The sequence below is a fragment of the Prionailurus bengalensis genome, chromosome C2, assembly GCF_016509475.1.
Source record: "Prionailurus bengalensis isolate Pbe53 chromosome C2, Fcat_Pben_1.1_paternal_pri, whole genome shotgun sequence".
Taxonomy (NCBI): domain Eukaryota; kingdom Metazoa; phylum Chordata; class Mammalia; order Carnivora; family Felidae; genus Prionailurus; species Prionailurus bengalensis.
The window spans coordinates 159,445,782-159,468,101 of NC_057350.1; the positions used below are offsets into that span (position 1 = coordinate 159,445,782).

At 44.0% G+C, this 22,320-nt stretch overlaps 2 protein-coding genes across 4 annotated transcripts in view; both read left to right on the forward strand.

The window, feature by feature from the left end:
* TOPAZ1 (testis and ovary specific TOPAZ 1) overlaps positions 1-6,329 on the forward strand; it is a 103,122-nt gene extending 96,793 nt beyond the window's left edge. Inside the window, exons 19-20 of the mRNA XM_043595927.1 lie at positions 1,321-1,504; positions 5,589-6,329. Coding sequence (XP_043451862.1) covers positions 1,321-1,504; positions 5,589-5,808 — 404 coding nt within the window. The 3' untranslated portion in view covers positions 5,809-6,329. The remainder of the gene's footprint in view (positions 1-1,320; positions 1,505-5,588) is intronic.
* A 3,426-nt stretch (positions 6,330-9,755) lies between these two features.
* Positions 9,756-22,320, forward strand: part of TCAIM (T cell activation inhibitor, mitochondrial) — a 77,803-nt gene continuing 65,238 nt past the window's right edge. The window contains exon 1 of one of the 3 annotated variants that reach the window (XM_043595928.1): positions 9,756-9,964. The gene's annotated coding sequence lies outside the window, so the exon portion shown is untranslated. Of the gene's footprint in view, positions 9,965-10,127; positions 10,260-22,097; positions 22,241-22,320 lie in introns of those variants that run through there. The other 2 variants (XM_043595929.1, XM_043595930.1) reach the window with 2 other exon arrangements.

Below are 22,320 nucleotides of genomic sequence, written 5' to 3' on the forward strand. Positions count from 1 at the left end.
ACAGAGAGAGAGAGAGAGAGAGAGAGAGAGAGAGAGAGAGAGAGAGAGAGAGAGACCTCCAGTGTGACTGGGGAAGGGGCACAGAGAGAGGGAGACCCAGAATCCGAAGCAGGATCCAGGCCCTGAGCTGTCAGCACAGAGCCTGGTGCGGGCTCAAAAGCCCGAACCTTGAGATCATGACTTGAGCCAGAGTCGGACGCTTAATCAACTGAGCCACCCAGGTGCCCCTAAAGAAACTTATCTTAACACAACATTTTAAACAAATTTTACATACAGATTTAAATTGGTTTCAGTGAAATATGACAGTATAATATTGTTTATATACAGTTTGGATACCCCAAGACTTCAGGGGTTTTCCGTATAGATCATTTGTAATAAGCACCTAAACAGTTTAAAAGTTAAATCTCTTTTCTTGAAAAGTAAAATTTTTAGAACATTACTTGGTGAGTATAGCTACAACACATTGACCATCTACAGGAAAGATACATATTTTAAGATATGTATTTTAGTTTCATATCTAAATAGTGCTTAGCTCAATGCCAGACATAGAGTAGGAACAGTACATGTGTTTTTTCCATTTTTATTTTATTAATTTATTTATTTTAATTTAAATTTTAGTTAACATACAATGCAGTATTGGTTTCAGGAGTAGAATTTAGTGATTCGTCACTTACATACAACACCCAGTGCTCATCCCAACAAGTGCTCTCCTTAATGCCCATCACCCACTCACCTCCCTCCATTATCCCTCAGTTTGTTCTCTTACTGTTAAGAGTCTCTTGTGGTTAGAACAGTAAATGTTTATTATACAAACTATAACAGCAGTATAAATAAGTGCTAAAAAATAGTATAATATATATGACAAAATCTTCAAATTATAATTTCTTTTTTTCTACATTTTGGATTCATAATTCAAGATAGGCAATAATTACAAATCTGTGTAGCTGCTATTAGACCAGATCCCATTAAAATAAAACCCAAGTCGCTATTCTGGTTTTTTAGTTATTCTATAATTATGTTGTATTGATTGACTATGGCTTGAAATAAATGGTCACTTACCACGATGAGGCTCAAAAGTCATTTTTAGGAGAGTTTTTTAAATGTATATTTTTACTTCATATTTAATGTTTCAAAAGTATTTTACAAAGAATAATTTCCCATGTATTAGGATAAGCTCACCACCATATAATTTGTATAATAAACCTACTAATGTGAAGAATCATTCTATGATGTAAGTAATTATCACCTGTGGATATTTTGGAAATCTAGTTTTTCACTTGTTGGGGTTTAATAAAGTTTGATCTGTTATTTGATTTCCAGGTGCTCTTTCATTGGGTTGCTATCCACCATTGGAGGGAAATTTATACCGAAAACTTCTACTGATTCCTTCTTATTTATCTGAGATTGAAATGCTTTTAGCTATTGAAATCTTCCTGGTATCTAATGCTAGTAGTATTCAGAGTCCTGGAACTTCTACACAGATGCTGCAGATAGTTTTGAAAAGGTTGGTTGATATAACTTCTAATTGCATGCTAAAAGCAGATCATTACACCTGCCCTAGGATGTAAATGTTTATCTCTACTTTATATTTTGTAATATATATTTTATATATTTTTATGCATAAATATTTTCATATATACACAAACACATTTCTATACATATGTGTGTGTGTGTATACACATACATTTCATATATATGTATATACTTGTGTTTGTATGCATTTACAAATTTTGGTAACATTTAAATTGAGCAAGGATTTGACCTGAGACTTAAAACGAACAAGCTGATAGCATTTAATAAACACGTTAACAACTCCAAAGATGCTGTTCAAAGAGATGGGCCTTCTTTAGGTATGCATCTTTCTTGTGCACTGATGGTTTTGAGATAGATATCTAAGTTATTTACCTTTTTGGTCAACACAGAAGATCTAAGAACCAGGTCTAAAAGGAAAATATGTGATAGTTTTTTGGTTCAGTCAAGAATTCTGTTGAGGGGCGCTTGGGTGGCTCAGTCAGTTAAGCATCTGACTTTGGCTCAGGTCATGATCTTACAGTCCGTGAGTTCGAGCCCTGCATCAGGTTCTACACTGACAGCTCAGAGCCTGAAGTCTGCTTCAGATTCTGTGTCTCCCTCTCTCTCTGCCCCTCCCCAACTCACACTCTGTCTCTCTCTCTGTCTCTCAAATATAAAATTAAAAAAAATTTTTTTAAGAATTCTGTTGAAAATAAAGCCATCAGCCTAGTGTCTATATTTAAAATGTTACAAATGCATACAATTTAGCTGTTGGACCAGACTGGTATCTCTTTAAATAATTTTTTCAAAGTCCCAGAATTTAGACTTACACCACTCCCAATTTCTTTTTTTTTTTTTTTTTAATTTTTTTTTCAACGTTTATTTATTTTTGGGACAGAGAGAGACAGAGCATGAACGGGGGAGGGGCAGAGAGAGAGGGAGACACAGAATCAGAAACAGGCTCCAGGCTCTGAGCCATTAGCCCAGAGCCCGACGCGGGGCTCGAACTCACGGACCGCAAGATCGTGACCTGGCTGAAGTCGGACGCTTAACCGACTGCGCCACCCAGGCGCCCCACACCACTCCCAATTTCTTGTTAGCCTATCCAGGAAACTAATAAAGATCTCATGGAACTCCTGTTTTGAGGGTTTCTTGACAAGAATTTTGCTTCAGTTTAATGGTATCATAAACCACATCATCAGATTGGATATTCTATCTATCTATCTATCTATCTATCTATCTATCACTGTGTATAAATTATCCCAAAATGTAGTGGCTTAAAACAGCAAATACCATGTTAGTTTTTGTGGGTCAGGAATTTTGGAGTAGCTTAGCAGTATGGTTATGGTTCAGAGTCTCTGAGGTAGTTGGTCAGGAGGTAAAGTCACCTACCTGATGGCTTGACTGGGACTGGAGGATCTGTTTCTTAGATGGCTCACTCACGTGCCTGTTGCCAGGAATCCTCAGTTGCTTGCCGCACGGGTCCTTCCATACATTCCTTGAGTGTCTTTATGACACTCTGAGTGAGTGATCCAAGAGAAAAAAGACAAGGAGGAAGCTACAGTGCCTTTCATGAGCTATATCAAGAACTGGGAAGGCTCTGAATTTTACCCTAATTGCAGGCTGACAGTGTCCTGGATCCTAGCATAAGACGTAAGACTCTTGCTTGCACTAGAGACAGAGGATGTTATTACTTATGTACAGCAAGCAGTATGATTACATGCATATCTGTGTCTCTGGTTTTGCTCCCAAGTCCCACAGAGGGGCCCTGGTGGATACCTGCACAGGTACCGGGCCCTCTTACAGAAGAGGAATCTTGAACTTTGGGGAACCTAAGTCTCTTACTATAAATGATAAGCATGCCTGCCCTGTTGCTCTGCAGGGAAACACCATCACTATCTTGTAAGGCTGTAAGCAAACCTATCGTTTGCTCCAGAGGGAGGACCTATCTGTCTTTCAAGGTTGTTCACTATATAAACATGCTTGAAATTCAGAACAAGAGGTAGTTACTGTCTCTGTCCTCAAAACTTCCAGAAATTCAGGGACCCAGGAAGAATTGTCATCTGATAACCTAGTGTCCAGAGTTACACAGTCATTTCTGCTTTGTTCCATATGTGATAAGCAAGTCATTTGTTTAAGGTTTTATTTTTTAAATAATCGCTACACCCGGTGTGGGGCTCCAACTCACAACTCCAGCTGAGCCAGGCAGGCACCCTTATCCTATATGTGATAAACGAGTCATTTAATCTAGCCCATACGTAAAGGGAGGAGAATTATGAAATAATTTATTTTAGGTCGACAATTTTTTAAAAACTCACTAAATTAGCTTTATTGATATAGGTCTTTTCTGAGGGCCTCCTTGTTTACTACTATGCACTATAAGTGGCATGAGGAATCTTGGCTCCCCATCTTCCTAATGAGGGTTTGGTTTTCTCAGGACTCCCCACACATATGCAGCCTTTTTATTCATTGTTGAACTTGGTTGCTATTTGTGACCTCAGTGCAAATTAGTGACATGCCTAGATCTTTAATTTTGTCCTAACCAATACTATTTCTCTTATTATCATCATCATCATACTGAGCCTTGCCTTGCTATACTAACCTCTCTCTGAGAGAATCTATGCATCTTTAGACTTTCAGAAACTGCACATAGTTGGCATATGCCCAGTCTACCAGATCCCAGGCACCAGTTTCTAAGCCAGAATGTAGTAGAAGGTGCCTGACCAATCTTTCCTCTCTGTGACAAGTTTCTGTTCTAAGTTGAAGTCCTCACTCCCACCACTCTGCACCATACTAAGGTACTGATGTGGGTAGGCTCACTCTTGGACCTTGCTGTTGGGTTCTACAGTTGCCAAGAGCAGGATACAGTGAACATAAAGAACAACTGATGCCTAATGTAACAGCCACATCTCTATTTTAAATACTTCCCACTCCAGGGATGCTTGGGTGGTTCAGTTGCTTAAGCTTCTGACTTCAGCTCAGGTCATGATCTCTCAGTTCATGAGTTCAAGCCCAGCATAGGGCTCTGTGCTGACAGAGCCTAAAGCCTGCTTTGGATTCTGTGACTTCCTCTGTCTCTGCTCTCCCCACCCTCAAAAATAAGTAAACATTAAAAAATGTATGTACTTTCCATTCCCTATCCCTTATGATAAACAGCCATAAGGTATGAATTTTATGAAAGTTGGAGACTGGTAAAAGAGTTACTAGAGGGGCACCTGGGTGGCGCAGTCGGTTAAGCGTCCGACTTCAGCCAGGTCATGATCTCGCGGTCCGGGAGTTCAAGCCCCGCGTCAGGCTCTGGGCTGATGGCTCAGAGCCTGGAGCCTGTTTCCAATTCTGTGTCTCCCTCTCTCTCTGCCCCTCCCCTGTTCATGCTCTGTCTTTCTCTGTCCCCAAAATAAATAAACGTTGAAAAAAATTAAAAAAAAAAAAAAAAAAGAGTTACTAGAAAAGTAAGTCTGAGCACTTAGTGAAGAATCTTAAATCAAGACTAAATAAAATAACTGGAAATTTAGTAAAGGTACACAGCAACAGTTCCAAATGTTAGCTACCTATTACGTATATGCTTATAATTAAAAATAGCTAATATCAAGGTAAAACATATGACCATTAGTAACTCCAAACTTGATTAAACTCAATGTTTTTGTACATATTACAATAAATAGTTACGCAGTTATCAATTTTCAAAATACAAAGAGGTTATTATCTGTGTTCTAGATTAGTGTTTTTCAAACTGTGGGTTGTAGCCTATTTGGTTGGTGAAATCAGTTCAGGGGATTGCAACATTATTACAAAACTAAAAGAGGGTAGAAAATAGAGTACATTGTCATAAGGGTAAGTCTTGTTTTGTGAAACTCTTATTTCCATTTTGATGTGGAGGGTATACACCGGGTCACAATATAAAGTGTGTTTCTTGCTGTGTGTTATGTTCAAACAAGTTTGAAAGGCACTGTTAGAAGAATATAGTAAAAAGATTCTTATAGCTTAGTACCAGGAAATGCAAAGTACTGTCTTTTGGAGAAACGATAGAACTCCTTTTTAACAGTTTCTGACTTCAGGAGGTGTTCACTTTGTAGATGTGAAGAAGACAAATCTCGGAGTAAGGATGATTATCAAGCTGCAGTGCAAAGACTAATTATGGCTGCTCGTATATCGGACCCAAAGCTCTTCATTAAGCACATGACCGTCAATGTTAATAAGGAACAGGTTTATAGTTTGGAACATTGTTCTGCCCTGAAATGGTTGAAAGATAATATGAAGTGGGCTGGAAAGGTTTGGCTTTTCAATAACCATTAGTTAATAAAGGCTTTTTTTTTTTTTAAGTTCAAGTAATCATTGTTGAAAATAAAAGGCAATAAAAGTAAAGACAATTTTCACTATATTCAGCTTTTGCCCTTTATTGGTTTATAGTAAGTTAATAGTTTCCAAACACTGCCAGAGACCAGCTCCAGCAACCAGGGGTTCCCGAAGGAAGAACAGTGTCGGTGAAAATAAAACTAAAATAGAAAACTGGAAAATAAAAAACTAAAACTAAAATAAAAATGGACACAGACAACAGCAGTGTGTTGAACTGACCAATTTATTGTACCAAGCGTGGCATTATATATGCTAGTGATTTCCTTGTAGCATACGCCATCTGTGTTTTTCTAACATTACCTAATTTTGAAAATGTTTCTATGTATCATCACCCAATAAGGAATAACATGATTGTTTTCTCATAACGTTCCCTCCTGCCCTTTGCTTATTAATTTCTTTCATTGTTTTTATTATGTATCTACGTTTATCTATAATCTATAAAGTATTTGCTTTGCTGTTTTCATGAAAGGTCATTTATCTCTCAACACCTCAAGTGGAACAGTTAGAGGGACACAACCTGTTAGTTGTTTCCCTGAAGCGTTCGTGGTTTTGAAGAACAAAAGTGTTCGCCTGGGTCCGAGGTGCCAAGAAGAGGGCCAAGAGGGCCTTAGAAACCCACGCCTTATACATTCTCAGAGAGACAATGCACCTAGGAACCAATGAACCATTCTGTACTTTAACCGACTAGGTTCAGTCATCATCTGGAATGCCTCCTGGGGGCCAAGTGGGCCTAGGGATTAGAGTGACCTGTGTCCATAGATACACTCCTTAGTTGCCAGAGTGGGGCTTTCAAATCCATATGTCTCTCCTATACAGGCCCTCTTTGCTGGCAAAGGTACGAGGCTATCCTTCCTATAAGTAGAGGAGTCTCCATGGGGAATGGCAAGGGCTAAATGTAAGGCTGCACGGTTTCTTGCGGAACCTTATTTTCTTTCCTACTGGTTCTTTTCCCAGAGGGCCTGTCAAGGGCAATTCCCCAACTGACAATACCCCAGGTAGTTTTAAGGCCAAATTACCTAAAAGCGGGAGTACAAGAAGCTTCCCTGTCGGCGGCCGCCCTGCAGTCACCAATCCATCCACAGCTGGGGCCCTGCCACTCAGGCTGGGATAGCTCGGCTTCCAGCAAAACACAAAAAAATTTGAAGTATGCAAATGGTTTACCCACACAGAAAAATGACTTTTCAAATTACTTTACTTCTCTTTAACTTCGGTAAACCTAAATGTAGTAAATCCCTATTTATTCTGAAATCCAAACAATGATAAGTCACAAACTGAATATAGTGCAGCATTTAATGAGAGGGGGATATAAAAGGGAAGTACATGAGGAAGTCACTGGAGTTTAAAGATAAAGCTTTTGGGTATGAAATAATGTATACACAGTCCAGTCTCTAAATCCTATTCTACATCTGTAATTTAGAATCATAAATACTATTGAAAGATGATTCAAACACTAAAATTCCAGAGCACCTTCTAAGTTATACCAAAAATTTTTAAATTACCCTCTGAGTAACTTTCCTTTATTGTATCTTAGAATACTACCTGTATTTTGAAAATCTGTAATTTGTTACATTAGGTATGACTAAAGAAAATAGTATTTTAAACAAGTATACCACAATCTAGATACCCTAACAAGTACTATTCCTAACCACCTTAAGAAGTTAAAACTCCTTTTCTGAAGTCCTCCTCAGGATCTGTAGTACAGTCATTGTCCAAGGTGATCATTCTCAATCCTTGATTTGATACTTTAAACCATAATTTAAAATCATTTAGAGAAAAAGTCTGAATAAGGTGAATAATAAATTGTGACTAGGAGAACTGAAAGTATTTCTTAAAGTTCTCAAAATATGATAATAGCATCACTGGAATAAGTGCACCCTCCCAAGACTAAAAACAGTTAAATCCTAGCACTGAGCAAAATGCCTATTAATGTGGAGAACAAAGGGGGAAAAAATTAAACTTCCTTATCACTTACAGCGTAGTGACAAGTACTTGAGGAAGACAGTAACCTTCCTCAAGGAGCTTAGCGGTCTCAGTGTTAGTACTTTGCTAAAGGCAAAAGGCAACCTTAGCTTGACAGTAACCTGACCCTTTGGATCAAAGATCCTTTGGAAAATCCCTTTGGAAACTCTCTACCCATCCCCACCCCCACCTCCCAAGATACATGTTAGCAATTATCCTGCAAGCATAGGGCGCACTGGTACACATCTGAAGGGTCTCATGACTAAGGTTTTATAGACCACTGTAAATGACCTTTTCCTAACAACAGCTTGCCTCTCAAGGTGCTGGAAAACTTGCTTCCAGATTCCTTAGAGAGTTACACTATACCTGACCCCCTCCCAACCTGAAAGTCTATTCTATTATCAGCCATTCCTCACAACTGCAGTGCAGCTCTTTCTGCCCAGGGTCCTGTGCTTCAATACAACCACTTTTTTGCGCTGGAGAGGTCTCAGTTCTTTCTTGACCATTTGCTCCTGGACCCCAACATTTCACATCACCTTTTACCATATGATAGGATATGAAATGAACACTATCATGAACAGGATAGTGGAAATGAGGCAGGAGATGTCAAGAAAAATGCCCACTTGTCTAGTATGAAAAAACCAGGTGACTATAACTACCATTACTTAATTGCGGCACCTAGGAAATAGATTAGGTTTGGAGATTACTACCGTTAGTTTAAGGTGCCTTTGGGGACAAGTGGAGAATGTTAAGTGGCCGCTTATAAATTAGTCTTTCCTATAAATGGAAACTGAAATGCAAAGACAACACTGTTTAGATGCTTGTGGCTAGGATGCATTTGAAAGGATTAAAATGGCAAAGGGCATAAATTAAACTTTTAAAAATTTTTTTATTTTAATAAAAAAAGGTGTTTGTTTTTTTTTTATTTTGAGAGAGACAGAGACAGCGTGAGTGGGGAAAGGGCAGAGGGAGAGGGAGAGAGAACCCCAAGCAGGCTCTGGGCTGCCTGCGCAGAGTCCGATTCGGGGCTTTAACTCAGAAAACCACCAGATCATGACCTGAGCCGAAATCAAGAGTGGAAGGCTTAACTGAGCCAAGCAGGCACCCTGTAAATTAAGCTTTTAAGAAAAAAATGGGATTAGGGCGCCTGGGTGGCTCAGTCACCGACTGAAGTCAACCGACTTCAGCTCAGGTCATGATCTCACGGTTTGTGGGTTGGAGCCCCATGTGGGGCTCTGCGCTGACAGCTCGGAGCCTGGAGCCTGCTTCGGATTCTGTGCCTCCCTCTCTCTTTGCTCCTCCCCCATTAATGCTCTGTCTCTCTCAAAAACAAAAAACATTAAAAAAAAAAAATTTTTTTTTTAATGGGATTGAATGGAATAGATTACAAGTGGCCAGACCCTTTCTAAGGACAAATCAAGAGCCCTTACGGTCCTAGGGTTGGAAAAAATGGAGGCGCTCCTTTTTGCTTCTGTCAACAGTGCCAAAGAAAGGGAAAAGAGCGTTTGTTGCATTTGCCTAATTTCATTTGTTGCTGTTTCTAGGGATAATCAAAGCCAAAAGAGCAAAATAAAGCTAAAACCCTAGATGGATAGTTTAAAGAGGCGGCGGTGACGGGAGGGCAAGGGGGCGCTTCAAGTTTGAAAAAGGTCAAATATCGAAGGGACCGAAGTCAGAAAATGCAAGCTGGAGAAAAGAAATGTTTAAAAATTAGCTATGTTTCTATATGGAATGCCAAAGGGCACACTTTAGTAAGACCTTTAAAACCTGGAACTCTCCACTGAGAGCCGACCTAAGGCATCAGCTCCGAAAGCGCCGAGCGCGTTTCACAGGGCCAGTCTCCCCACGCTCCCGGGCCGCCCCGGTGGGGGACGCGGGGCAGGAGGGCGGAGGGCGGCCCGGCGCATGCGCGCCAACCCCCCCCCCCCCCCCCCCCCCGGCCGTCCCCGCTCCGGGTTCCAGCGCGTGCTCGGTCGCCCTCCGCTCCCCGTCCAGCCTGCCCTGCTCCGGTCAGGCCCCGTCACCTGCCACCCAGTCATTTTCTGACTCCCTCCGGCCTAGTCCATCAGGTCTTGGAGGGCTCATTCGCGTCTCCCAGTGCTTTCCGGGGAGGGCGGAGCTCCTTCCCGGCCGGGCGGTAAGAAGGCGGAGGGGCAAGGGTCTCAAGAGGTCCGGGGGCCCCAAGCCGGCGACCTGGGCAGTGCTACCAGCGCGGGGCTGGGGACCGCGCGGGACTTCCCCTGCGTCCGGCTGCGCGCAGGCGCTCAGGGAAGGAAGGCCGGGCACGCGTCGGCCAATGGGAGCGCGAGCTCGGCGCCGGCCAGACGCCGGACTCGCCTCGAGCGACCCGTCGCGGCTGGCGCCGGAGCGACGCGCGCAGGAGTGCGCGCCCGGCTGCGGTTTCAGGGACGGGGGCTTGGCGAGCACTGCTGGTAGGAATTTGTCAGCCTCTCCCCCAGTGGGGCGAGTGGAGGTGGGAGCGCCGGGCCCCGCGGCGCGCTCCCGTTGCCAGGGCTGGCCCTCCGCTGCGCATGCGCCCCCCGCCCCCGCACCGCCCTGCGGGAGCGACCGCCCTTCGCCCTGGTACCGGGTGGTAGGTGGAGCAGGTCTGAGGAATCGTTTGCGCTGGGCGCTGGTCCGAGCTGTAAGGAGCAGGAGGGTGCGCCAAGTGGTACCTTCGGGCCGCTCGGCACCGAACGGGCGCGTTCAGAACGGGCGTCTGGGCGGGCAGCGTGCACAGTCACCTTAGGTCGACGCGCTAACTTTTGAACTGAGGCGTTGCCAGGGCCCGGGGTACCTGCACCGCACCTGTCTTAACTTGTTTTGAAATGAGAAGCCAAAGAAGATACAGGTTTGCTTCCGGCAATATATCCCCGAAGCCCTTTACCTTACAGGAAACTGTTGTGATTCAAACCTCCTAGCCAGAGACTTGGGAAGGAAACTAAAGAGTCTACATGCTTTGCTCTTGCTGTAATTTATTAATTTATTTAATGGGACTTGCTGCTCTTGCTTTTCCTTTACCTTTTTCGCTTTCCTGAGTAGTCAACCGAAGAGCAATGAAAAATTGCTTTTATTCCTCCTTGACAGAGCAAATTGCTTTTAAACCCTTGCAAAATAGTAAGATAAGTCACAGTTTAAATGAGAGAAGCCTGGGGATATTAAACTTTGTTAAAATAAGTTACTTTCAAATAAAAATTATGCCAAATGGCCAAAAGTCAATCTTAGGGCCTTTATTTAACAATCATTGTTACTGTTTCTGTATCAGAGGTAAGCAGAACAGTTTGTTTGTTTGTTTGTTTGTTTGTTTAAACAACCCATAATGTGGCTCTTCCACCAATTTCGATTATCTCTTCCTACCACATTTGACCTGAAACTGCATAGATTTAATGCCTCGGTTCGCACAGTTTAGGTTAAGGTCAGAGAAGTTTTCATTTTACGAAATAAAAGCTAACATCACTATTAAACGGATGACAGAGGCCATTTTCGGTGGACTGTAAATAAATTGTGACCTTCCTCATCTCCCACCTCCGTCCAGAGTTCACCATCTCCTTGGAAAAGACCTTCCAACTCCCCTCTCCCATTCTACCTATTGTACCAGAGAGTGTCCCATAATACTCTGTGCGCGGCTGTATTATTTCATTTACTATATTGTTTTATAATTATCTTTGTCTATTTTTCCACTCTCTCCCCCTTTCCTGCGCTAAAATTTTGGACAAGTGGATTGTCTTAATGTGTTTTTTGTTTTGTTTTTTATTCCCAGTACTTGGCATACAGCCTGGCACATAAGAACATGGTAAATGCCTGTTGAGGAATTAGGTGAATTAGGGACCCAGAGTGCCTCTGAAGTCTGAAAAATTAGTTATTTTGTAGCATGCCTGAGGCCTTTTCCAAATGGAAGAATAGTAGGCAACGGAAGAATTTATCTGGAGACAAAACCCTGCGGTTGACCTGGGTGTCCCAGGCTTTCAGACCATTTCTCACTAGCAAATGAGTGCACCCAACTCCACTCTGAAGCAGATTTTCAATCTGCTAAAAATCATTTGACTTTCTGGGTAACTAAGGCCTAAGAACCACAGATCTAAATCTTCTTGTCGTTAGCAATCACATTTCTCATAGTAAATTAAAAAGTTGACATTGCAGTTATCAAATCAGGCCCCTTATGATTTTGTTTTTCCTAGGCCTGTTTATCTCTGGCTAAAGTGATGTCATTGGGTTCTCGGTCTTGCAGAGATGAGAACTGATCTAAGATCTGTGCCACGTGAAAAAACAAGCAGCCATGCCTGCCAACCGGCTGGGTTTTAACCTTGTTTCTGATGAGGTTTTAGGATGATGGTGGGGTTCGTGGGGATGCAGAGCCGATGGACAAGAAAGAATTCTTGAAGACATCTTTGGTGCAAAAGTGATTTTATTAAAGCACGGGGACAGGACCCCAGGGCAAAACGAGCTGCGTTGGGGTTGTGAACAATGACTGGTTTTACGCTACGGGCTTGGGGAAGGTAAAGTCCCGCAAGTTTCCAAGGAGACTTTCATATGCTAAACACTCACCGGATCCTGGAGGCCTAGGTATTGTCCAGCTAAGGTGGTTTTTCCCTCTAGCAGAGCGTTAACATTAAGACCCTGGGGAGTTCCTGGAGAAAAGTTTGACTCTGCCAGCCTCAAATATTTGTCAAGTGGGCTGCAGGTTATAAGGAAATTCAGTTTTTTCTGCCATTTCCTTCTTGCCTTTGTTCCCCCCCATCACTATGGAGGGAGGGTGATGTTGGGGCTCCAGGAAACAGTCTGTAGGTTTCTGGAGATTAGGCTATTGATAAGATTGCCTTTTCTTGTAATTTACTAAGATTTGTTAAGTGAGGGAGACCCATGTCCTGTATGAATGCAGTCTCTATCATTTAACCATTTGTTTTCTGTCCTTGGGCCGCCAGGAGTGCCTGAGAAAGGCCACACATATCCCACCTGGGGGTGGGGCGTGGTAATGCTCACTTATACTTTGCCCTCAGCCTGCCTTATGCTCCCTCATCATTTCCAGTTAGAACTGCTTTGTTTTTTTTTTCTTCTTAAGAAGTGGGTAAATCATACAGAAAACAAAGAACTAGTTAAAACAAAACTTAAAATTATTTGACTTTTCCCCTACAGCTATCTAGAGATCTTTCCCTAAGGTTGTGTTAAAGAAGTATTTTTAATGAATTAAAGCTTAAAAGTTTCCTGACAGACACCTGGGTCCTATAAAATGATGACATTAGGGTTCCCTAAACATCAGAATCCTAAAGGCATGTTAAAACAGACTGCTGGGCCCCACCCAGTTTCTGATTCTGCAGGTCTAGGGTGGGGCCTGATAATTTGCATTTATAACAAATTCCCAAAGATGTTCTTCCAGCTTTGAGAACCACTGCCCTAAAGGTTGTTTGCTGTTTCTTCTCTTAATTTTTTTTAACGTTTATTTATTTTAGAGACAGAGACAGAGCATGAACGGGGGAGGGTCAGAGAGAGGGAGACACAGAATCCGAAACAGGCTCCAGGCTCTGAGCCGTCAGCACAGAGCTGACGCGGGGCTCAAACTCACGGACTGCGAGATCATGACCTGAGCCAAAGTCGGCCGCTTAACCGACTGAGCCACCCAGGTGCCCCTTTCTTTTCTCTAATCCCTGCCCTTCCAGACCTGATTGCTGACCCTACCCATCACGATCAAATTGTCAGCCTACTCTTCAAGGAGAGCTTATGGAAACACTTAAAAACACTCCTAGGACTTCCAGGGGAAACCACACATTTCCTGTCCTGTCTGGTTCAACAGAACCAGAACACATATTTTTAATTTTTTCCAATGATATAAATAGGAAACAACCATTTTAGGGTAATAATTAAGTTGAAGGTATATCGGAATTAAGTGGACATTTTATGTATATAGGCATTTTCCTATAGAAATACGAGTTGGCCACCATTGATGGGGGCAGGGGAAGATTTTTGGCCAAAGGAAAAGAAGTCCCTCCATCTCCCAGTTGAGAAAACCACTTTATTCACTAAAAAGGCAGTTCCCACAGCACAATATAATTTTATTATACACACTTAAGTTCTCTCTTTTTTTTTTAAGAGAAATACTCCTGTGAAAACTTGTTTTTGTATTACTTAGCAAATGCTAACTTTATTTGTCTTTGAATAACAAAAATAAATAGCCATATTTATTTGTTCTGATAGATTCAATTTTTTCCCTATAGTTTGTGAACTTATTCATTTGTGATTTTTGACTTGTGTCTAGCCTTGCATTGTATTTTTTAAGACTTTCACATATCCTTATCCTTATTTTCCAATCACAAAATTTGTTTTTGGATAAAATGTTGTATTTAACTACATGTTCTATCTATATGTAAGCCCTTAGGTGGGGAAAAAGGAATTCTGCAGAATTTTATGAGCCCCAAATTATCTAATAATAATAGATGTCATATAAATTTTCTATTTGCCAGATGTTGCTAATCCTTTATGTATTTTATTTAAGATTCACAAAATCCTAACACAAGTAGCCCCTACTTTTATACATAACACACTCATTAAAACATGTACAAAAGTTTGATGTGGGATTCCATATCCAGAGAACTAAAAAATAATTATAATATTCTAGATTACATTTCACCTTTTATTTTATTTTTTAATTTTTTTTAACGTTTATTTATTTTTGAGACAGAGACAGAGCATGAACGGGGGAGGGTCAGAGAGAGGGAGACACAGAATCCGAAACAGGCTCCAGGCTCTGAGCTGTCAGCACAGAGCCCGATGCGGGGCTCGAACTCACGGACCGCGAGATCATGACCTGAGCCGAAGTCGGCCGCCTAACCGACTGAGCCACCCAGGCGCCCCAATTTCACCTTTTAGAAACAGTCTGTAATGAATATTTCCAGCATTTTATATGTGTCTGTCAACATTTTTTCTTAAATACACAGTGAAGATAGCTTTAGGGAGCATCAGATAAAGGACAAATGATGATACCTGTATTTATTGTTTCATTTGTATTCAATTTGTTAGTCTTTATTGCTAGCACTAGAAATGTAATTCTTTTGGGGCACCTGGTGGCTCAGTCGGTTAAGTGTCTGACTTCAGCTCAGGTCATGATCTCATAGCTGATGGGTTGAAGCCCCGCGTCAGGCTCTGGGCTGACATCTTGGAGCCTGGAGCCTGCTTCAGATTCTGTGTCTCCCTCTCTCTGTACCCCTCCTCTCTCCCTCCCTCCCTCCCTCTCCCTCTCTCTCTCTCTCTCTCTCTCTCTCTCTCTCTCTCTCAAAAATAAACATTAAAAATTAAAAAAAAGAAATGTAATCCTTTTGATAAAGACAAAATTTAATAAAATACTTACGGAATTAACATTTCTACAGTAAAGTTTCTGACTAAACCACTCCTGTCTAGCAGACAGTCTAGCAGACAGTGTTAGCTTAAAGTATTCTCTCAGTTAATGAAAATTTTTAAATTTTAAAGGGCAATTTGGGGTGACAGTGCCTATTATACAGGTGTTTCTGCTGTAAGGATATGTACACATTCCTGGAAATCCTGACATTCTGTAGGATAATACATTAAAATAACAGGGGTTATGAAGAAAAAATATATACCACTCAAAATGAGACATGTGGAAGTCTCCAGCTTTTTCATCTGCACCAGCAGCTTTCCAGATTGCTTGATGTAGTGAAAAACGCAGGGATACTTGAAGCCACTAAACATAAGCTTAAATCAAAGGAAGGAACTCCTGGGGGATTTTCAGGTTTTGTAAGGTCTTTACATACAGCTGAAGCCACTGTAATTGTAGAAAGACCACTTCTGATTGCTCTAAACCACTTACATGCTGGGAAAAAACTTCACAAGGTGTAACATATTTCCCTTATTCACCAATTGCACATAAGCTAGTTCACATTAAAGAAACTTTTTTTGTAGCAGAACAGACAGTTCTTGTGTTATGGAACCAGGCAGGAACGCTGGCAGAAAAACCAAGCGGCACTCGGCGATCTTGGTGGGTCAGAGATTTATTTAACACCGGCAGGATCAGAGGAGACTGTTTCTTCAAAGACCTGAGTGCCGAACGCAAGTGGGGAGGCTAATTTGTAGTTGTCCGCTTCCATATCTGTGGGGGTTTTGTGCGCACAGCAAACAAAGGAAGAAGAACCCGGAGTAGGGGTCTATAAGCTAGAGACCAGAGTCTGTTTTAGCCCTGTTGGCCATCTTTGGCGTACTTTATTCACTTCTCCAACATGCCCCCCTTTAATGCCTTTAAAAAAAATGTTTAGTAGGCATCACCTTTCAGTTTTACAGGTTGGTACTCTCGGAAGGCTAAGATACGTGTGCAGTAGTTTGGCGAGCAGTGTTTTCAATAAAACCATGGCATTCAGTATACAGGGGCCAATGGGTACAAGCCGGGGCAGGAAGCCAGGATGCCCAATCCATGAGATCCTATCCTTTCCATTGATTGATATTTTCCTGTTGTCTACGTTAAATTCTTTCCTTGAGTTCCTTAACCTTAATTATAACTATTCCTGACTGGTTTGCAAAATAGCAACATTCCTCCCTCAGAAAGATGCAAGTCCCTCCTTTTTCTGAAGTGAGGAGGTTGAGGGCTTGCCTATTTTGGAGGGTCACTGCTGCCAGAGAGTTTATGTGGCTTTGTAAGGTTACCAGAGAATCTGCCACCTGTTTGTTCCACATCTTCATTTAGCTCTTGAGATGGTCTATGGTAGAGTCCTACGGATGAACCTATGCCCCCTATTCCGGTTCCTATTCCTGTCGCAATTCCTGCTCCTATCAGAACAGGTAGCAAGTCTGCCATTTGGCCTGGGACTTGGGGCTAAAGGCTGTTAGGAACTGATCTTCAGTGTATATGGATAGCTCTGGGGTTAGGAAGACGGAATAACATATCTGAGTCCAGTTGGCCTTTAAGCATCGGTAGGCCGAATTAGAACACAGATAGAACACCCCAAAGGCTGAACATAGGGTTGTGTTCCTCCTTAAGGTTATATTTCTTCTGCATAGAGAGGTACCATTCATACCTTCAGCAACTGTACAGATTAGATTGTTGGCATTTGTGAGACGGACCCCAGCGGCCAGGGGTCCAATTAAGACAGAGGTGTTGGTTTTGAGATTTTCAGGAGCTTCCCAGGTCAAAGGGATAGGAGTGGCTAAGTAAGCCTTCCAGCTGAGGGGCAAGCACATCCAGCAGGTTTGGGTGTGAATATCTATTTTATGGAGGACTTGTAGAGTAGTGTTGGCCCAACTCTGGAGTGGGGAAACGGTAAGCATCTGATTGAGGGCTGAAAGGTTTGCACCTTGGTAGGCTGCCGGGGGAGTGGTCGCCTTTATGGCTTGTATTACCCTATCCTGGGTATCCTTTATAACCTTTTGATGGGCCCTGTCTTGCACCCCTCCCCCATCCGAGATTCCCCTATTGAGGAAAGTAAGTGTAGCAAGCTCGCTTCCCTCTCTGGAGGCCCTTGTTGTGACATGGGTTTCTGACATTTTGGGTTATCTCTACAGTCCAATACTTAGTCATTGGGGCACCGGAGACTGACAGAGAGTGGGTGTTTTTCCCTTGTAGCAATCTTGTGGAGGCAGGTGAAGGCACTGAATGCCCTTGACCCCCTTATTGTCATATGACAATCCTAGAGGCAAAGTGGGTAAGCGGCAGTTGTGAGGGTGAGAGAGGCTATCATAATATACAGGCAATACCTAATGGCCCTCCCATCCAGAGGAGGTATGTGAGACCCAGAATGCATCTTTTGTCCCGTGTCCAGCTTGATGGTATGGTCTCTATCAGCCCAACAGTAAGAAGTAAGATCAGGGCTATGACACCAATAAGGGGCAAGGGCTGGCAGAGTTGCATCCAGACCCCTGGGCTAGGTTCATGCATTGATTCCTCAAGCTTCTGCCATACGCAGGCCAGCCAGCTTCTGGGGTGTGGCTGGAGCAGGGCTGGAGGTCTCAGGGGCAGTTTCCCTTTTGAGGGTCTGTTTAAGTGGGTTGACTGGATCTGGATCACTTCGCCAGGTTGTGGGTTCTTTTGAGTTGGCCTTCTTAACTCTGGAGTGATGGACCCATGGGGTGACACCTGAAACTTGAAGGGCTGCAGGAGTTGTTAGAATAACAGTATGAGACCCAGTCCACTGTGGCTTAAGAGGTTCCCTCTTCCAATCTTTGACCCACACCGAGTCTCCTGGCTGAAAGGGATGAATGGGGGTCCCTAAGGAAATTGGGGCCCTCTCTATGGTATATCTCTGTAACTTGTTTAGGACTGCCCCCAAGGTCTGGAGCTCTTATTCCCTTGTCTCCAATCTGGTGTAGGTCTCCTGGGAGTTTTCCTAAACATGTGAGGGGGTCGCCCACATAATAACTCAAAAGGGGAGAATCCTAGTGCCCGAGGTGTGCATCGGGCATGCAGGAGGGCCAGCAGTAGTAAATCTGGCCATGGGAGATTAGTCTCTTGGTGGAACTTAGCCAGGGTTTCCTTGAGGGCGCGATTCATCCGCTCTACTTTTCCCTGAGCTCTGGGGTCGGTAAGCAGTGTGCAGTTTCCAGGTAATGTTGAGGGACTTTGTCAGGGTTTGTATAATGTCTGCCACAAATGCAGGTCAATTATCACTGTGTATGGTTAAGGGTAGATCAAACCGAGGTGCAATCTCCCGTAGAAGAGTTTTGGCCACCTTGCGACTTCGTTCCGTTCTGGTCGGGAATGCTACGACCCATCCCGAATATGTGCAGATTATTACAAGAGGGTACCTGAATCCTTTATTTGGTTGTATGTCGGTAAAGTCCACCTCTAAGTCTTCAAAAGGGGCGGCCCCCATCATTTGCGTGCCAGGCGGGGGCCATGGGGCAGACCAAGCATGGTTTTGGTACATGTTACACATTGTTCACTGACAGCTCGGCATAATGCCGGCACCTGGCTGATATAGTAGTTCTTTTTGAGGAGGGCCTCCAGTACGGTTTTCCCTAGGTGCATGAGTTGGTGATATTCCTTCACTAGGTGTTTTCCCATAGACGACAGGACAAAGATGTGTACACTTGGCATGACCCACCATCCCTCTTCGCTTAGTGTGCCCCCTTCTGTCGAAGCCCAACTTCTTTCATTGTTTGTGTACAGGGGCAGGGAGGCTTCCCTGTGGGGCGCAAGAGTCATAGTGTAGGTAGGAGCTTGTCCTGGGTCACCACAGGCAGCCGCTGTGGCTGTTTTGTCGGCCAGGCGATTTCCTTGAGTTATAGGGTCGTCTCCTTTCTAATGTCCCTTACAGTGTAAGATAGCTACCTTGTCTGGTAGCCATACGGCCTCAAGAAGCTTTAGTATTTCTTCCTTGTTTTTGATAGTTTTCCCTGCAGCAGTAAGGAGATCTCTTTCTTTATAGATGGCCCTGTGTACATGCACAGTAGCAAAGGTATACTGGGAATCAGTGTAGATGTTAACTCATTTACCTTTGCTAAGGATGAGGGCTCGGGTTAAGGCATACAGTTCAGCCCGTTGTGCCGACCATCCTTCCAGCAAGGCCTTGGCTTCCAGAACTTCGGTGGTTGTGGTTACTACATATCCTGTTCTTCGGCTGCCCTCTTGTAAATAGCTGCTCCCATCGCTGAACAGGGTGATCTCTGGGCTTATTATATAACCTGGTCTTGGAGGTCCAGGCAGTTGGCGTAGACTTCATTCACTACTTCGGAACAGACATGGTCGGGTTCTCCCTCCCCCATGGGAAGGAAGGTGGCCAGGTTTAGTGTTTTTACTGCTTCAAGAGCGACCCTTGGGTTTTTGTAGAGAAGGCCTTGGTATTGTGTCAGCCGAGAATTGGAGAGGAGACGATATCCTTGGGTGCTCATGAGGGACATGACCGTGTGTGGGACCTTAACATTAAGCATTTGTCCCAGCGTGACTTTGTCTGCAACCCTGATGAGCAGGACTGTGGCTGCCAGCACTCTGAGGCACGGTGGCCATCCTGCAGCCACAGGATCAAGTTTTTTTGACAGGCCACTGGCCATTGCCAAGGCCCCATACTCTGAGTGAGCACTCCAAGGGCTATTTGTCCTTTTCATGTACGAAGAAGTTAAAGGGTCTTTCTATGTCAGGCAAACCCAGGGCTGGGGCTCATCCCAGAGCCACTTTATTTCTGTGAAAGCAGCTCTTGCCTTCTTAGTCCATGCGAGGGGCCCCCAGTCTGGCCCTCCCAACAGGTCATACAGGGGCCTCACTATGGCTGAGAATCCAGGAATCCAAATGCCACAGAACCCTGTGGCCCCTAAAAATTCATGCAAGCCTCATTTTGTTTGGGGCTGTGGCAATGTGGTGATAACTTTCTTCCTTTCCGGTCCTAGTTCTCTTTTTCCTTTTGTGAGGAGGAAGCCTAAGTATCAGACCTGCTGCTGACAAACCTGTGCCTTTTTTCCGAGAGGCCTGGTACCCCAAGTAGGACAGGAGCTGCAGGAGGGCCTTAGTACCTTTCATACAGTCTTCTTGGGTGTCGCTGGCAAGGAGGATGTCACCTACGTACTGGAGGAGGACACACCCTGTGGTTTCCCTCAGAAAGTCGGCGAGGTCTGCAGCTAGTGCTTCCCCAAAAAGAGTAGGCGAGTTCTTGAAACCTTGGGGAAGTCGTGTCCAGGTCAGCTGCATCTGGCACCCTGTAACGGGCTCAGTCCATTCAACGGCAAACAATGGTTGACTTTGAGGAGCCAGGCGGAAGCAGAAGAAAGCATCCTTTAGGTCGAGGCATGTAAACCATTTGGCTGACCCCAGAATGTGTCTGGAGAGAGTATATGGGTTCGGAACCACTGGGTGTAAGGAAACAGTCACTTTGTTAATGGACCTCAAATCCTGTACTGGTCAGTATCCTCCTCCTGGCTTCTCGATTGGCAAGAGCGGGGTATTCCAAGCCAATTGGCACTCAATTAGAATACCTGCTTCTCTGAGCTTGGTCAGGTGCTCTTGTATACCCATTCTAGCCTCGAGTGGAAGAGAGTACTGCCTTTGTCTCTGAGGTTGGGCTCCAGGGATCAGGTCAGCAACGGTGGGGCCCCAACTGCAAGCTAGTCCAGGTGGGTTATCTTCAGCCCATACAGAGGGGAATGTAAGCCTGAATTCTGAGGGGCTACAGGGTAGGGCCTGTGCACAGAATAGTCTCCATTCTTCTTCCCTTGGCAGGGTAATCGCCAAGACCAGGGTTTCCTCCTGCTTGGGTTTAATTGGAGGCTAGTGTGTCCATTGGGTTCAAAAGTTATCTGGGCCCCAAGTTTGGAGAGCATATCCCGGCCCAGGAGAGGAATCGGGCAGTCAGGTAAGTAGAGGAACTCATGCCACACCTTGTGACCCTCAGGTTCACATTGTTGAACTTGACAGAAGGGCTGTTGCATCACCCGTGTCCCAGTAGCCCCAAGTATGGTTGCCGTCTTTTGGCTTAAGGGCGCCACCAGGGAATTAACAATGGAGTATTCAGCCCCAGTGTCAACCATGAAAGTTACTGTTTGGCCTCCTACCTTCATTCCGACCGTGGGCTCATGGGGGCCAAGAGAGAAAGAGCCCAGTCCCCCTCAGTCTGATTCTACCCCGGCCAGACCAATGAGGTTCTCGCCTTGAGTTCCTCCTGATGTTGGCTGGGTTTTGAGAGCCCCTTCCGATTCGGACATTCATTCTTCCGGTGTCCCTTCTCTTTGCAGTATGCACATTGGTCTTTTGCTGAGGGTGCTCTGGGCTTCCCCCCTTTTGGTGGTTGGGGTCTTCCTGTCTTTGCAGCGTCCGTTTCTTTTAGTGCTGCTGCGAGAAGGGTGGATTTCTTTTTTGGTCTTCTCTCCACTTCTCTCTCTCGGCTGCGACTTCTCTGTTCATGAAAACTTTATTGGCGACCTCTATCAGCTGAGTGATCTTCATTCCGGCAAAGCCCTCCAACTTCTGGAGTTTTCTTCTGATATCTGGGGCGGCCTGTGCCACAAAAGAGGTATTTACCATTTGTTGACTTTCTGGTGCCTCGGGGTCAAACAGGGTGTATACATGGTATGCTTCACATAATCTTTCATAGTAGTCTCTGGGAGACTCCCCAGGGTGCTGCGTGACTGATGATGTTTTAGCCATGTTCATAGGCCTTTTGGCTCCAGCTCAGATTCCCCAAAGGAGGGCTTCCTGGTATCGTGGGATATGGGCTTGTCCTTCTGTGGTGAAATCCCATGTTGGGCGTTCTTCAGGCATGGCAGCTTGAGCCCAGACAGCAGGGTCATTGATCCCCAGAGGTGTGTGATCTTCTAGGTACTGTCATGTTTCTCTCATTATTCTTCTTTTTTCTTCTGTATTAAACAGAGTATGGAGTAACTGTTGACAGTCTTCCCAACTCGGTCGGTGGGTCTGGAAGAGGGACTCCATCAAGTCGACCATTGCTTGTGGCTTTTCAGAGTATGATGGAGTGTTGTGTTTCCAAATGAGGAGGTCAGTTATAGAGAAAGGTTGGTAATACATCATGGAATGGCTGGGCTGGACTGTTCCCTCCTCATTCTGTCTTTCAGGCT